Source organism: Tauraco erythrolophus, chromosome Z (assembly GCF_009769465.1).
Source record: "Tauraco erythrolophus isolate bTauEry1 chromosome Z, bTauEry1.pri, whole genome shotgun sequence".
NCBI classification, from domain to species: domain Eukaryota; kingdom Metazoa; phylum Chordata; class Aves; order Musophagiformes; family Musophagidae; genus Tauraco; species Tauraco erythrolophus.
Window position 1 is genome coordinate 56,618,789 of NC_141496.1, and position 14,547 is coordinate 56,633,335.

General features: G+C 41.5%; 1 protein-coding gene across 1 annotated transcript in view; it reads left to right on the forward strand.

Annotated features, from left to right (window-relative positions):
- Window positions 1–14,547, forward strand: part of GRAMD2B (GRAM domain containing 2B) — a 43,666-nt gene that overhangs the window by 12,439 nt on the left and 16,680 nt on the right. The window contains exon 2 of the mRNA XM_086629418.1: window positions 13,372–13,494. Within this exon, the coding sequence (XP_086485544.1) occupies window positions 13,372–13,494 (123 nt within the window). The remainder of the gene's footprint in view (window positions 1–13,371; window positions 13,495–14,547) is intronic.

The window sequence follows — 14,547 nt, forward strand, 5'->3', positions numbered from 1 at the left end:
GCGTCGGACCGTGCGGTGCCGATGGTGCTCATGACCGAGCAGCGGTGCGATGCGGAGGAGCCGAAGGCGGCGCGGGCCGCCGGCAGGCGGGAAAACAGGGGCGCGCTGCGGCTGTGAGTAGTGCCCGGGCCGGGAGGGGCGGCCGCCAGCCCACCCGCCCGCGGGGACGCCCTGCAGCCCTACGGGGACCGCGGCTCCCGCCCGGGCTGCCCCGCGGGAGAGAGGCGGCCGCGGAGAGCTGCTCGGCGGAGGGACGGCCGGAGCTGGGCCCTGTGAGGCGGCGGCGGCAAGGGGAGCCCTCCGCGGCGGCGGGCGCGGGTCTGGGCGGCGCGGCGGGGGCCGCGCTGTTCGGGGCGGCGGCTTTGGTTCGAGGTTCGTAGGGAGGAGTCGCCGGGGGTCTCCGCGTCCGGGCCCGAACTAAGCGCGAACATCTACGCTCGGCCGAGATCGGCGCTCTGCAGGAGGCGGCCCCGAGCACAGCGTTAAACTCCCGAGTCGTACTTTTGGGAGCAAGGCGTATAAATATTGCTTCTAGTAATTTCATGCAGTACCCTGGAAGTCCTTCTCTGCTGTGGCACAGAAGTCCAGCTATCTGTGCTTTGTCACGTAGTGCATGGGCTCCAGTGGGAAGCTGTGATCCTCTCCTCTGAGGGCCGAGAAAACCCAGAACTTTTTAGAGAGTTCACAAATGTTGGTATGGGCAAGATGCAATAAAATGGGAGTTCGTTCTGACTCTGTCCCAGACAGAGACGAGACGAGCCACTCCAGCAAGGCAGTGGGTGCTTGCCTGCCTCGAGATGGTTCCCCACTGTGTTTCTCAACCAGCGTGGCCATACTCCGCCTCCCTCTGCTTCTTAACCTGAGAGGTACTGTAAAAATTGAGCAGATGAAGAGATCAAAAATACTTAATATTCTTCGGGAGAAAGAAGAGGCCTTGCTGGCTGGTAAAGGCTGTTTAGGCTAACTGATGGAAGGTAGGCAAGTCAGAGGACTTCCCCTTCCATGAGGGGGAGGACTCCCTGCACTCCCTCAAGGCCACTGACCTTCCCAGCCTCTGATGGTCGCTGGGAATGTCGAGAGTTAAAGGCTGCATCTCCTGCATTGGTCTTTGGCTTCCTGTAGAGGTCTCAACTTGTTTAGGTGTTTGTATGGCATGGTAATGACCATTACGTGAAAATCTTGCTGGAATCAAGCAGCTCTCTGGTTCCATACGGGGTCCTAATTCACGTGGGACTTGCCAGTCCCGAAGATGATGTTTGAAAAGTTAAGCATCTGTGAAACAAGAAACTAAAAAATCTGGGACTTTCTCCTAAAAAGAAAAGAAAAAAAAAATTACTTTCTGCTAGTCTGGGATGATTCCCCTCCTCAAAGAACTTTCCTTCACAAAAATTTAATCCTAAACAGTCTCCAGGAGATTACAAGCAGCTAACTCTTTCTCTGGAAAGAAACTCTCAGAAGGTCGGAGGCTTGTTGTTGGGTTTTTTTTCCACAACTGTTGTATCCCTGGTCTCTAAGCAGGTGTATTCTCAAAGTAGGCATCACAGTGAAATCTGTTGCCAGAAATAACTTCCTTGTTAGACAGCACTAGGCATCAAAGTGTCTTCTAAGTGTCCTTTATCCTGTATGGTGTAGTTACATCAGTGACTTCACATTACAAATGAGACATAGTTCCCCAGTCTTCTCTAGAATCTTCTGACTTCAAGCTTTGGGTCCTGATCTCCCACGCAAAATTGTGCCAATGAGCTTAATGAAGTTCTTCAGATATCCAGATCTGTATCTAATTTTTCTCCTGAGAACGGGACTAAGAGTCCAAGACAGTGTATAGAAAGCTTGATGTCAGAGACATCGCACACATGCCAACTAACTGACCGTCTCTTTTGTCCCCAGGTGTTTAATCTTTCAGTGCAGAATCAGCTACAGTTGTAAAAGTGAGGTCGGTCTTAACCAGTGTGATAAATGGAGAAGTCTCACTCGCTATGACTGAGCTTTTTTTAGCTGTCAATTTTTGCTGTTTAGTAGAAGGTGGGTGTCATGCAGGGCAAAGCTGGCAGTCTGTTATGCTGCAAGCTACAGTGTTCAGCAATGCTAGCCTGGGCAGCAGGAGAGTGAAAAGGCTGGGGTAGGCAAAAAAGTTGAAATGCTTTGTCTTAAACTAGAAAATTGTTTAAGCATTTGCTGGCTGGAAACAAAGTCGAAATTTATTTGCCAATCCTGTTTGACTGGTAGCAGATCCTCTGAGAAACTGTCATGTTCATTTGATTGTCAGTTAACCTCAGAAACCAAGTAGCTGTAGTATGACTAATGTGAAGCTTCAGGGGGTGTTGTTCAGCTGAAGAACAAGAACAGAATCTTGGTTTTGATTCAGTTAGAAGTGGATTCACTAAAAGTTGGGTTGCTGAAGATGTGTTTTTAGAAAATTTTGTAAATAAGTGTGTGTGGTTGTGGTGGACTTTCGTTCCCTTCACGTACTTTCAGGAAAGAGTATGAAACCAACAGAGCTCCTGCTGATCTGTATTTGAAAAAATCCTAGCAGAGTTAGAGAGGCTCAGAGAATCTTTTAGTGTTTTCCAGAGCTCAGGGGAGAGAGATTTATGTGCATACTGTAATCTGTACTTCCTGGAGGCATGCTTAAAATGTCATTCAGTTTAGAGATGGACTTTATAGCTCAATATGCTTCTACAGCTACCATAAAGGTGTACCTGGGGAATAGGTGCTTCTGAAGGACTGAGGCTGTAGAGGGTTGTTGTGGGTTTTGTGGTTTTTGTTGTTGTTGTTGTTGTATTGTTTTTTTTTTTTAGTTATTTCAAGTTCAGATTATAGGTGCCAGTGATTCAGGAAACTTCATATGGAAAAAGTTAGTACATTCGTACTGGTTTAGAAAGTCAGCTTCTCTGGCATATTTAGCAACAGTTATATCTTTGCAAAGTTTGCAGTACATCTTGGGTTGTACAACCCCAGAGATAACACTCTGTGGAAGATAGGCACTGTTATTATGCAAATCCAAAATAGTGATGTGCCAAAAGTTTGTTGTTACCTGGAGTTCCTCCCAAACAAATCAAGAGTTCCCGGACAGAAAACACCTTCTGAGTGGTGTTCCCTGACCGTTAGATCCTGATGTGGCTCAGACCAAAAATAAGTTAACCCTTGCATTTTATTTAGAGGATATTTATTTTTCTGAGTTGCAAGTGGAGTGTGTTATGTTTGTGGTGGCACAACATAAGGGGAAATACAAAATGCAGAGAAGAAAGGGAGGTTATTTATTACTGATTCAAAGTTTTATTTCAGCTTTGGTGTAGATTAAGTCCTTTCCAGCAGCCAAACTTCTGCTGGTTTTTGTGAAGGGAAAAAGGCATAGGAATGTCCTTATGTTTTTCATGTTCTGTACTTCCAGTGGATGAAGATATTAACATGTATTAAGTATCATATTTTTTAATTCTTCCCTGGTACTTCTTCCGTATTTTTATAGCAAAAGTTGTAATACATGATCTCAAAACAAGAATAGGCTTGAAAGTGAAACATTTAAATTTGAGGTGTGATAGAAAAGAGGTTTCCGATCTGGGTGACCTCCATTTGTTCATGATGGTGTTTTTTAATTGCTTCATTTTTTTCCTTTTTTCCTGTCATTCTCAACTTTTTCACTGTATGTACATGCTTAAGTTATAAAAGCAGCTTTTAAAAATAATTGTGCCATGTGTGAATGTATGCCATGAATCTGAAGAGCCTTTTCTTTGTATGAAAGCGCCTCATTGGCTGACCTGAAATACTCCCAAATGTGCTGCCTTTACTGGTTACATGCAGTCTGTGAGAAATGCTTGTTAGGCAACATAATACTGCAGATAAGCTTTGGGCAGCAGGATTTGTTGCTGGTATTTGACAGGTGATGCATAAACATAGTACCACAGTATTGTCTTCTTACTACCATCTCCATAAATGTTGCAGTCATGTGGTTAGCAATTACGCGCTCCTCTAGTGATACCACTGCGGCGACTAGTGATCTTCACGCTCTGTACATGGCTGTTGCCAAATCCATATATATGCTTTCCAGTTAACCTTTTTATACTTACGTTACTGTTATACCAGAGAGATCTTGTGTTTGGTCTAGCAATCTTTACAGACCTCTTCTGTAGTACTTATTTTAAGCAAAATTCATAGGTAGCTGTCTGGATCCAGCTAGGCTGATCAGCAAAAGACAAAATATTGTCATCACTGGAACAGATTGTTTCTCTGCAGATAACGAGAATACGGTAGGACAAGTTGTCTTTCCCTGCTTCTCCACTTTTCCTTGCAAAGAAACTTCTTGCTTTATCTAGAAGATCTCTAACCTACCCAAAATTACAGAGACATCATGTTTTCTCACCAGAAAGCTGTAGACAAATATTTAAAACATTGGTTTTTCCTTACAGATAATGCAAGGGTCAGTGAAAGATTCCAGGAGAACATGGGCAACTGCTCCCAGCCAGCCCACTGTGTAGGGCCCTAGTCTCCTCTTTGTAAAATGGCAAAATGTGCTGTCCCGTGCTGGGGTGATTGTTACAGTAATAGAATTAAGTATGGGAAGGTGGGACACCTGAATAAAAGGGAGAACCAGGGTTGTAGGGATACATACAAGGAGAACACGGTTACCTCTTCTTAATTCCCTGGTAACTGAGCTTCAGTGCTGTAGTGAAGTATTCACTTCCTTTAAATAAACTTCTACCTGGCACTGAGGCTTCTGTCTCCATCCTTGAAAAAGAGCACACTAAGGTGAGGGAGTTTAGTAAGCTTCCAGAAGGAGTGGCGGGCAAAAATAGGCAGCAGAGAGACTCAGCAGTGTAGAGGATACAGAGGCTGACTGAAGCCTTCCTCCTCTGTGAATAGATGGAGGAAGCCTTCTAGTTACCTTATTATGAAACAACAGTTGCTGACATCCCCCCAGAAAACAATGATACCTAGGCATATTCTCTACAAAGATCCGTTCCTGTAGGCACCTCAGTGGTTTAGCCCTTTGGGAGTCTTAGTTTAGACTGTTTATGACAGATAGGCCACCTAGGCGAAAGACTCTTGATGGTAATTTTGTAGCTCTTCTTGGTGCTACACTAGTTAAAGAGCCCTTTAGCTTTGTTCAGCCTTTTCCTGGATGAGAAGGAATGTTATAGTACAAAAGTCCAGTGAGTAACAAAATTACATATATGCTCATTTGGTTTTGTGAAATTTTACAATACGTGTAAATATGCTATGGCCAGCGTAACAGAAAGTGGATGTTGCCATAGAGGACAATGTATGGCCAGTGGAAAGGCTCATACTGGAGAAGGCGGCTTACAGAGCATTCAGACTCAGTGTCCTGGCGACTCAGAAAACAATAAGTAAAGCGGGACCAAGCAGGGATCTGGCTACCACATGTCACATCTGATTGTAATAAGAGTATCTTTTTCCAAGACTTTGGAAGGAAAATAACTCCTCATATATAGTGTCACAGTCAAAGGCACCGTTGCGATTAGTGTCGGTTAGACGCATTGTTGGAAGCTACTATTTCCTACTGTGAAATAATAGCTTTTGTATAAGATTATCTAGATTGTCCTGGTCTTTTCCATGAACGCATAGGCAGGTCTGTAAGAGAAATTATGGGAAGTTCAGCATTGCCAGACTCTTTGTGAACAGTGAGCCTCCAATAGGGATTTCACTTTGATCTACTTCCATCCTTTATGGAAGGTATGATGAAACAGGGTAGATGGACACAAGCAGATGTTAATTTTCATCTCAGTGTTTTCCTTGTTGTGCAATGTTCCTGCTGGGGAATCTACAAGAAATGTTGTACTTGGGCATCCCTTCAAATACCTACTTCAAATTTTCTCTTCTCAATTAGTGTTGCCTTTTCAACAGAGAAATCTTATTAATGATTGTGGATTATCTGCTGTCAATGCCAGTTCTCAAAGAAACTGCCACATGATCAAACCCAACCATCCTTCTCTTTGTGTATAATCTGTCTGAACAACTAAAATTCTCTTTTACCCTGTATGTTGATTAAAACACCTTGTGTGCAGCACATCAAGTCATTATTTCTAAAAATGCCATAAACCAGAAACTTCTGATCGAGTGATTTGTGGCAGCTTCGTTTTTTAACTTTATTTTTCTTAAACAGCAGAGAAAGGAATAAGGGTGTTTGTAAGATTGCTCCTAAACCTCTGCTGTCATCTTTAACTTTTCTGCATTCTTAATAGCAGTTGTTAATATAATTGCTAGTGTCTGCTTTTTTATTTTTGCTTTGGTTTTTTTAATCCTAATTCAGTCTGATGTAAATACTCAAGTTTTTTTTCAAAAGCACAATGCTGGAAAACTGGCAGCCAAGTCTTGTATCAAGTGGAGGCATGTTGCTCTGGACTTCTTCCTCTAAAAAACAGGATGTAGCTTCAGGTAATGAGGCCAAACCTTTATGCGTATGCTCTGGTGATTGGTAAAGATGCTTGTGTTGTTCCAGAGAGAGATGTGTGTTGTTTCTACCTGAGTTACAGTGCAGATCTAATTGATAGATGCCTGTGAGGTCACATTGAACACAAGTTATGTACAGATGCAGTGTTTATCTTCCTTATTGAATTCAGTATAGAACAATCCAGTATAGAACCTGTCAGGTAGACCTGACACTTAAGTGCCTTTGCCCTCTTTTCTGCACCCTGAACAAGTTGTAGATCAGGAATTCTTCTTTCTTTGCCCTTTTTCCTGTTACCTCTGGAAGCTAAAGGTAAAAATATGATCTAATATAACACTGCACACTTCCTCTTTGGTAAAAATTGTGATCCTATATTTTTGTCTTGTTCTGGGTTCGAAGATAAGGTAGGCTAGAACTAGGAGATAGGAAAACCTTTCCTCCTAAAGGCTGCTAGCTGTGAAAAGAGCACATGCTCCAGTGCAAGTAGATGTCAATGAGTGTCTCCTCTAAGGTCTTTTGCTTCACATTTTTTTCTGAAATGTGTCTGTTAAGAAGAGTTGTGTTATGTGCTGGATTGTGTGCCAAGCCAATGTTCAGATAAATAGTTGGTGGACACCCTGCTGAGTCTCCCATGAAAACCACATTATGGGAGTCTTGTGGGCTTGAGTGAAGATACATACGAGAGGGCTTTTGTTTTTTGAAGTGAGTATCTGAAACAGAAACTCTTGAAAAGACAAGAGAGCTAGATGGCTTATGTTCCTGCTCTAGTGTTAGCTTAATAAAATATCTCGTTATAGTGTCTTGTGTTTCAGAGCACAGGGAATTCTTCTGTGGTTGGTTTTTTTTGTTTTTGTTTTTTTTTTTCTATGGAACTTGATAGCAGTCTGGTTTTGATTAGATGGGAAATACAGCCAGTTAATAATAGATGGTATTTAGAGCAGGGAATTTACATACTTGCTAATGACGTCTGTGGTGTCGCAGTGATCTTGCTGATGTCCAAGTGGTAAGTTAGTGTGAAACTTGATCTGGTTATTATGTGAAGTGTCTATTCAGTTGAGGGGAAAAAACTGATTTCCTCTAACCTTAACAGTGTTGGAGGGGTTTCTGTTCAGTATTAACTCTAAAATTTAATTCAGCATTTAATTCATATGAAACTACTCACAGGTGAGTAATTGTGTTTCCAGAGAGAGCTGTGAAACAGAACACAGTAAATATTTCTTGTTATATAACATATATATATTTCTTGATATTCAAAATAAGATTCCCAATTTTAAAACATCTTCAACAATTGAGTTGTCTGACATCAAGATTCCACCTGTATCTGCAGGCTTGTTTCATCCTAGAAATGCATAGGGAAACACGTGGTGTATATGCATGTGTGTCCATGCATTTGATACTCTATTAATGTGCAGCTGTATGACTTTGCCTTCGTTATGCTGTGTTTGACTGTGATCTCATGAGAAGAGGATTAGACTGCTCCTTGGACAATCTGAGGCAGTTAAATCTCAGTCTGGATTATACCTATTCATATTAACAAAAAGACGCCTTACCTCATGTAGAGTTATGATCCAGGGGCTGGAGCACCTCTGCTACGAGGACAGGTTGCGGGAGCTGGGATTGTTCAGCCTTGAAAAAAGAAGACTTTGGGGGGACCTAATAGCTGCCTCCCAATACCTGAAGGGAACCTACAGGAAGGCTGGGGAGGGACTTTTTACAAGAGTGTCCACTGATAGGACACGGGGAAATGGGTTTAAGGTGAAGGAGAACAGATTTAGATTAGATCTTAGGAAGAAATTCTTCAGTATGAGGGTGGTAAGATTTTGAAATAGATTGCCCAGAAAAGTTGTGGATGCCCCCTCCCTGGAGGTGTTCAAGGCCTGGTTGGACGGAGCCTTGAGTAGCCTGGTCTAGTTGAGAGGCGTCCCTGACCATGACAGGGAGGTTGGACTAGATGATCTCTGAGGTCCCTTCCAGCCTATGCCATTCTATGATTCTATGATCTCTGCTCCTTCATTAATGCTTTGCCTCCATATGTGGTATAAATGCATCTGCGGGCTGTGTGTCTGTCATACAAAATAGTTAAGAAATGCTGTACTTCAGAATCAGCTGCTTTACTCCCTTCACTTTTCAGCCTTAAGTACAGGCTATATACTAAGTGTATGGAATTACAGAAATACCAAATGCATACATCATGGCTATCCTTAATATCTATTGTAACAGCTGTTAAGCAGCGCTCTGCTCCTTTGTGATTAGGGTAGCTATAGCTCACTTTTGCCTGTTTTGATAGTTTTGGAGTCTCAATGATAGTCAATGTTTGGCACTCTATTTGCACAGTAAAAGTGATACTTGGTCTTAGAGTAAATTAAATCATAACGTTATTCTGAGGCATGGGTTTTTTAAGGGATGTATTTTCTCCGGTAAATAGTGCCCTGCGCCATGTAATGCTAGAGTATGACTGTAGAGCTACTGGATACATTTTGCTTCTGAGTGACCAAACTTTGTAGAAACAGACATCTAAATCCTCAACTTGAGCACTGTTAGTTTGTCCAGTGCAGAGACCATTCTGATCTGCTGTGAAGAGAACAGTAGAAGAGTCTGCAATGGAAAAGGTATTTTCTTCAGTCCGGGGGTGAAATAATTCAACTGTGTAAGATATGAAAGCAAGCTCATCAGATAAAGCACTCCAGATTCTGACTGTTCTTCCAAAAAAGGTTTCTTCAGAGTGGTGTGGCGTAGAAAAGATTTTTAGTGGAATGATGAGACATACTTTCTGAAAGAAGACTTAAGACTTTAGGTCTACCGAAAGGAGATGATTGTTCCTTCAGGGCATGATAGATCAAGCAAAGTCTGTGCTGAGAAGGAGGTACCTTGCCTGCAGCATGCTTAGCAGGGTGTCCTTTCAAGCATTAGCACATTTCATCTTACCCCCTTGCAGTCAGCTCTGCTTCAAGCATGTTGCCAATATGTGTCCTGGATGCTGCCTGGATAGATCTCCTCGTCCTGCTCCGTCTCCTCTGCTTTTATGCCTGCCAAAGTCTGTCATCTTAATTTGGGATCTTGAAATGTTTTGAGCTTCTCCCTTTGGCTTTTAGTTTCTGGAAGAATAACCAATTCCTTTATCTGAATAGACTACTACTGCTACTACTATCGAATGTTTGGGAGTAAAAATAGCTTAAATAACACTATCTCTTAGTATTTGAGCCTTTCTCACTATGCTGATTCCTTAGTCAAATTCTTTCGGTCTGCTAGGAGCTACCTAGTGAATCCAATAGCTACCTGACAGAACCAAAAGATGCAGAATGTCTTTGTATTTGTGATGAATGTTTCCACATACGTTGTACTAAGCATGGTGTGGACAGCAGCAGAGAAACTGTTTCGCACTCTTTTGGTTAATCATTTGCAATAATACAGCAGTCTAACTGCTGTTGCAAAATTAATCCTCTTTGTATAAAAGAAACAAAGCAGAATCAGAGGTCTCCTAAGGTAACATGATGATCGATATGTATGCTCCGTCCACAGAGGGAATGTTGCAGCAATGCTGACTCACGCTAAATGCTAGGGAAATGCTGGTTTGGCTGCAGTTTTGCAAACAATTGAAGTTGTAGCTAATTAGCATCTCTGGTTATTCAAGATGCCTTTTTCCTCCTACATAACTGATCTGTGGTTTGTGGACTGGGGGACTGGTTTGTCGCAACTTACTGTGGCTTTTGATCTTAAATTACTCAGTTCAGTTATTGGTGTATACTGAAGAAAGGAAAAGAAACATTTCTTGCAAAAGGTTTAGTTAGAGTGCTTGCAACTAATATTTATTTTAACTTGAGTACATACAGGATATGATCCCGTAGCAAGCGCGAGCCTTGGCTTTGAAAATACTCCCTATGACAACCATTCTTTATTGGTAAACAGGAGGAAACTTTTTTCTTTTTTTTTTCTTTTAGCTCTTATTTGAAATAGGCTTGGTAGTAGTACCAAATACACAATATATGTTGAATTTGAAAAATGTTTATTTTCATATCAGCAGAGTGCTGATGTCACAAAGTTGACATGCTTTGCCCTGATACTTGCCAATACAGTTCACTTACATGCAACTACTGCCAACAGTTGTACTGAGCTTCACTTTGTTTCTTAATTGTGCTTGATGTATTATTTATTTTTTTTTACGGATTGCTGACTTTCGTGCTCTTTATACAAAGTATTCGTGAATCCTGACTCACACATGAAAATATAAAGAGGGCTTTAATTTGCTTGTGACTTTATAAGCGATATTGTACTGGTTTTAGGTCATACTTGTGATCTTTCCTTCTCTGGAAAGTCAGCTAAGATTCTGCTGATACTTTAAAGACACCTACGAGGAACTTAGCTGCTGTGTGGAGCTATAGTTACCAGAAGTGTAAGGACGAATCCTTCTATAGTTTTTCGGTATGTGAAGGGGGCATATGAGAGACAGGGTGAAGGACAGACACAGCAAAACTGTATCAGCTAGTAGGAATACACCGAATTGCTGCTGTTCAGTGGCACGTGTTACACGGGTGAGTCTCCTCGTGCCTGAGATGTTTTGGGGGAAACTTTTTCTATGTTTGGGTACGTTCTCCCTGTTCTGATCTGCAGAAGGCAATCCTGGAGAGGTGATCAGACTGGCAGGAGATAGCTCAGCATTTCTATACACAACAGTCAGCAGGATTAGCTGCTAGCTCTCCGCCATCTGAAAGCAGCTAGAGGGAATGAGTTCAGACAGTAGAGATCCGGGAATAGTACTGGTTAATAGGGAAGACAGAGAGGACAGAACAGGCTCATAGGTTTAACTGTGAAGTAGAGATTAATTTATGGTTGAGGGAAAAGAGAATACGAGTGGTGAGTAAATAGAGCGTTGAAGAGCGACAAAATGTCTAACCATGCTGGTAGGTGTAAGTGAACACTATAAACTGTGTTGTAGGTATTATTGAAACGAATTTATCGTACAGAGGTGTGGGTGTGATACAGGCTGCTTTGATCTGTCGACAGCATTGCCGTATAAGAATAGCAGGCTGCCCAAGGCAATGATGGACACCAGTCAGGCCTCAGGCTCAGGCAACAACATCTTGGAAAGACTGCTGTGTCACGTAGTCTTGTTCACTTTGGAGTTTCCGTGCTGTGCTGCTCTTTTGAAATGAAGGTGTGATTGAACTTCACCATTTTGCCTCACCCTGTTCCTCATCCCACTCATGTCTGATATCATCTGGCCTCCCTTGATGCCCAAGAATTTGGAGAACAGAAAAATAACAGACAGCAAGACTGTGACTAAGACATTTGTAGGATTTGCAGACTTTTGGAGTACAAGTTCCTGTATGCTTGCAGGAAGCATCTTGGGTTGGCAGTTCTCTCTGCTTAAAATCTCAAACAGCATAAAACTGCTTATTTGGGTTTTTCAGGCAAAAGATTGGATTCCACTTGAATATCTTGCCTTTCCCATTTAATTCCAGTTTATGTTGGCTGAAAATAAAAGCTGGTGCCTTGTGGTCAGGCAGGGTCAATAGAAGAGTGAAGCAATGAGGAAACAATTGTTTTTTTTCCTTATTGACTTTGATAGTGCTGTAACCCTTTCAAGTACACACAGAGTGTGATTAGGAAATGCCAATGCAGTGCCCCTGTTGTGAGGAGTGCTAATGGTTGAAGAAAGATTAAACGGAGGAATAGTTGCTGTATGTAAACATAAGACCCCTTGAGAACAAGTCCTAGCACCAGTAAGGCAAAACTCCATGGCTTTTGTCCTGTGACATAAGTTTTGGTTTATCTGCGAGATAGGATACTGCCTCATTAGATTTCAGTTAGGTTGTTGTGAGGTGAATCTTCTAATCTTATTCACCAAAGTGTGATCAAAGCAATGTATCTTTTTATGCCGTTCCTAAAAGAAAACAGATTAAATTAGCCTGGAAACCTCTGTCAGCAAAACTTTTGTCTTAGTAGGAGAAGAAACTTTTTATTGTGAAGACACTGTCACATTATGGCAGAGGCTGTGTCGTTTCTGTAAAATTGCAGAAATAAAACATTATAATATAAAGCTTCTATAAATGGGATCATTCAGGCAAGTCATTAAGGTAACAGGCAGCATAGTTTGCCTTGCTTTTTTAATGCTAAGAGCATCCTGTAGTCTTTCTGAGGCTTTAGTCTTCCAAAGGAGTATGTATGTACACAGTTGTCATGTCTTATTTTAAAGTATTGTCATTCTTCAGATCCTGCTATTAATGACAGCTTTTTTCCTCTAAATTTTCGGAGTTAACATTTTATTAGAAAATTAGAAAAAGGGAAGCCAGGGAGAGGCTGTGATGACACATCAGTTAGCCCTCATACTCTAGTTCCTTAACATACATTTCTGAGGCAGTGGTATGTACTGTGAAAAGGCAGTGCACTGTGGTGGAAGTACTGCTTTTGTAAAATAAAACCAGCACTTTTGATACTTTGAGAGAACCCTTTATTGTGAAAATCTTCCAGGTGGACTCTCACAGAAGAGGTAAGTGAGAGGCAAAATAGGACCCAGGTTCCTCTTGCAACATTGAGCCACAAATAATCTGCTAAACCCTAGGTACTGTCATGCAGGATGTTTCTCTCCCAGCTTGCTAATCAAATGAATTTCCATTAGTCATCGAGTCTGAGTACTGAATGTGGAATGCATTTTTCCTAAACGAGACATTCTCTTTGGAACTAGAGCTACAACTTTTATAAGCATACAAATATCCATGGCAGTATTTCAATTTTCCTCTCTTCATTGCTGAAATTCCAGTACTGGAGCTCAGAACACTGTTCAGATGTATAACACTATGAAGTCACTAGAAGACTTTTTAGGACCTTAATATAAAAGGTATGCCATAGTTTTGTTCTTTAATGTATGCTGTATTGTCAGCATGTTGCAGTGGCATTTGATTTCAGTATGAATCCTGCAATACGCATTTCTGTCTCTTTTTTTTTTTTAATAATTATTTTTCCTTCTGCAGTTCAGATGGAGAAAATGGAACAGATGAAAAAAGAAAAGCAGGAAAATTGCCTACTGTGTTGCTGCAGACCCCTACAAGTGAAATGGAATATTCTGATGATCGGAAAAAGGTTGATGTTGCTAGGTAATGTCAGAAACGCTGTCAATTTTCTTCTAGTCTGATAATCAGAATGGTTACAACCCATTCAAGAAGCTATGCTGAGTAGTAAGATTTATCAGGCATCCTACTCGTGGATTAGCTTGCACACTATGCAAGTAAACAGGAATCAGAGCAACCTTCCAGAGATTGCTTTCACCCTCCTCAAGCAGTCCAAATAGTGGGAATTTAGACTTTGGACTGGCTTACCTTCCCTGTTCTGGGAAAAAGTACATTGCACTGTTTGTTGCCACTGCTAGTTACATCCAACTAGCTAGTTACATGCCAGCTACTAGTTGACAGGCAGTCAAACTGAGCTGTGATTTGAGTCCTGGGCTGTTTCCAGAACACTTTCGTGCTGGAACGTTGTCTGCGGTAAAACTATGACAAAAGTTTTCATTTTGGACTCTGTGCTGTATATTTCATCAGATTACTGTAATGTCTCTGCAAAAACAGTCATTCTTCCTTTGTTGGAAAACTGGAATGCATTTGAAAGTCTTCTAAAAGAAAACAAAATAATACTAAAATCTCACTTGGAGAGCTTGAATACAAATTTTGCAGCCTTTTCACTTTGTCAACTGAGTAGCCAATGCAAAAGTCAGCAGTCAACCTGTCACTGTGATTTTGGTCACAAGGTAGATGTTTTAAAAACAGCACTTAATTTCCTGAAGCATCTTTTAGGAGAAGATAGTTGAAGAAATATGTGATTACTTTTTTTTTTTTTTTTTGTAAACTCTCCTTCCAGTCTTACCTCTCACAGACAATGTAATTGACTGGCGAGAAATTGGCCTAAGTTTTTGTAAGGCTCACTGTTCATTTCAGTTCGACTTGTATTTTGCATGGACACACAAACCCACGTACACATGTATTTTAGAGTTTTCTTCTGTGATACGCAGCCAGTCCACCTGCTACCTATATCAGCCCTGCTGTATAATCTTTTTCCTAAATCCAGCTATATCTCTGTTACACTTGTGGGTTCTCTTCCTCTCACCCTTACAGTTTTTACTGGGAATCCTGAACCTCTCAAGTTTAGGAAATTAA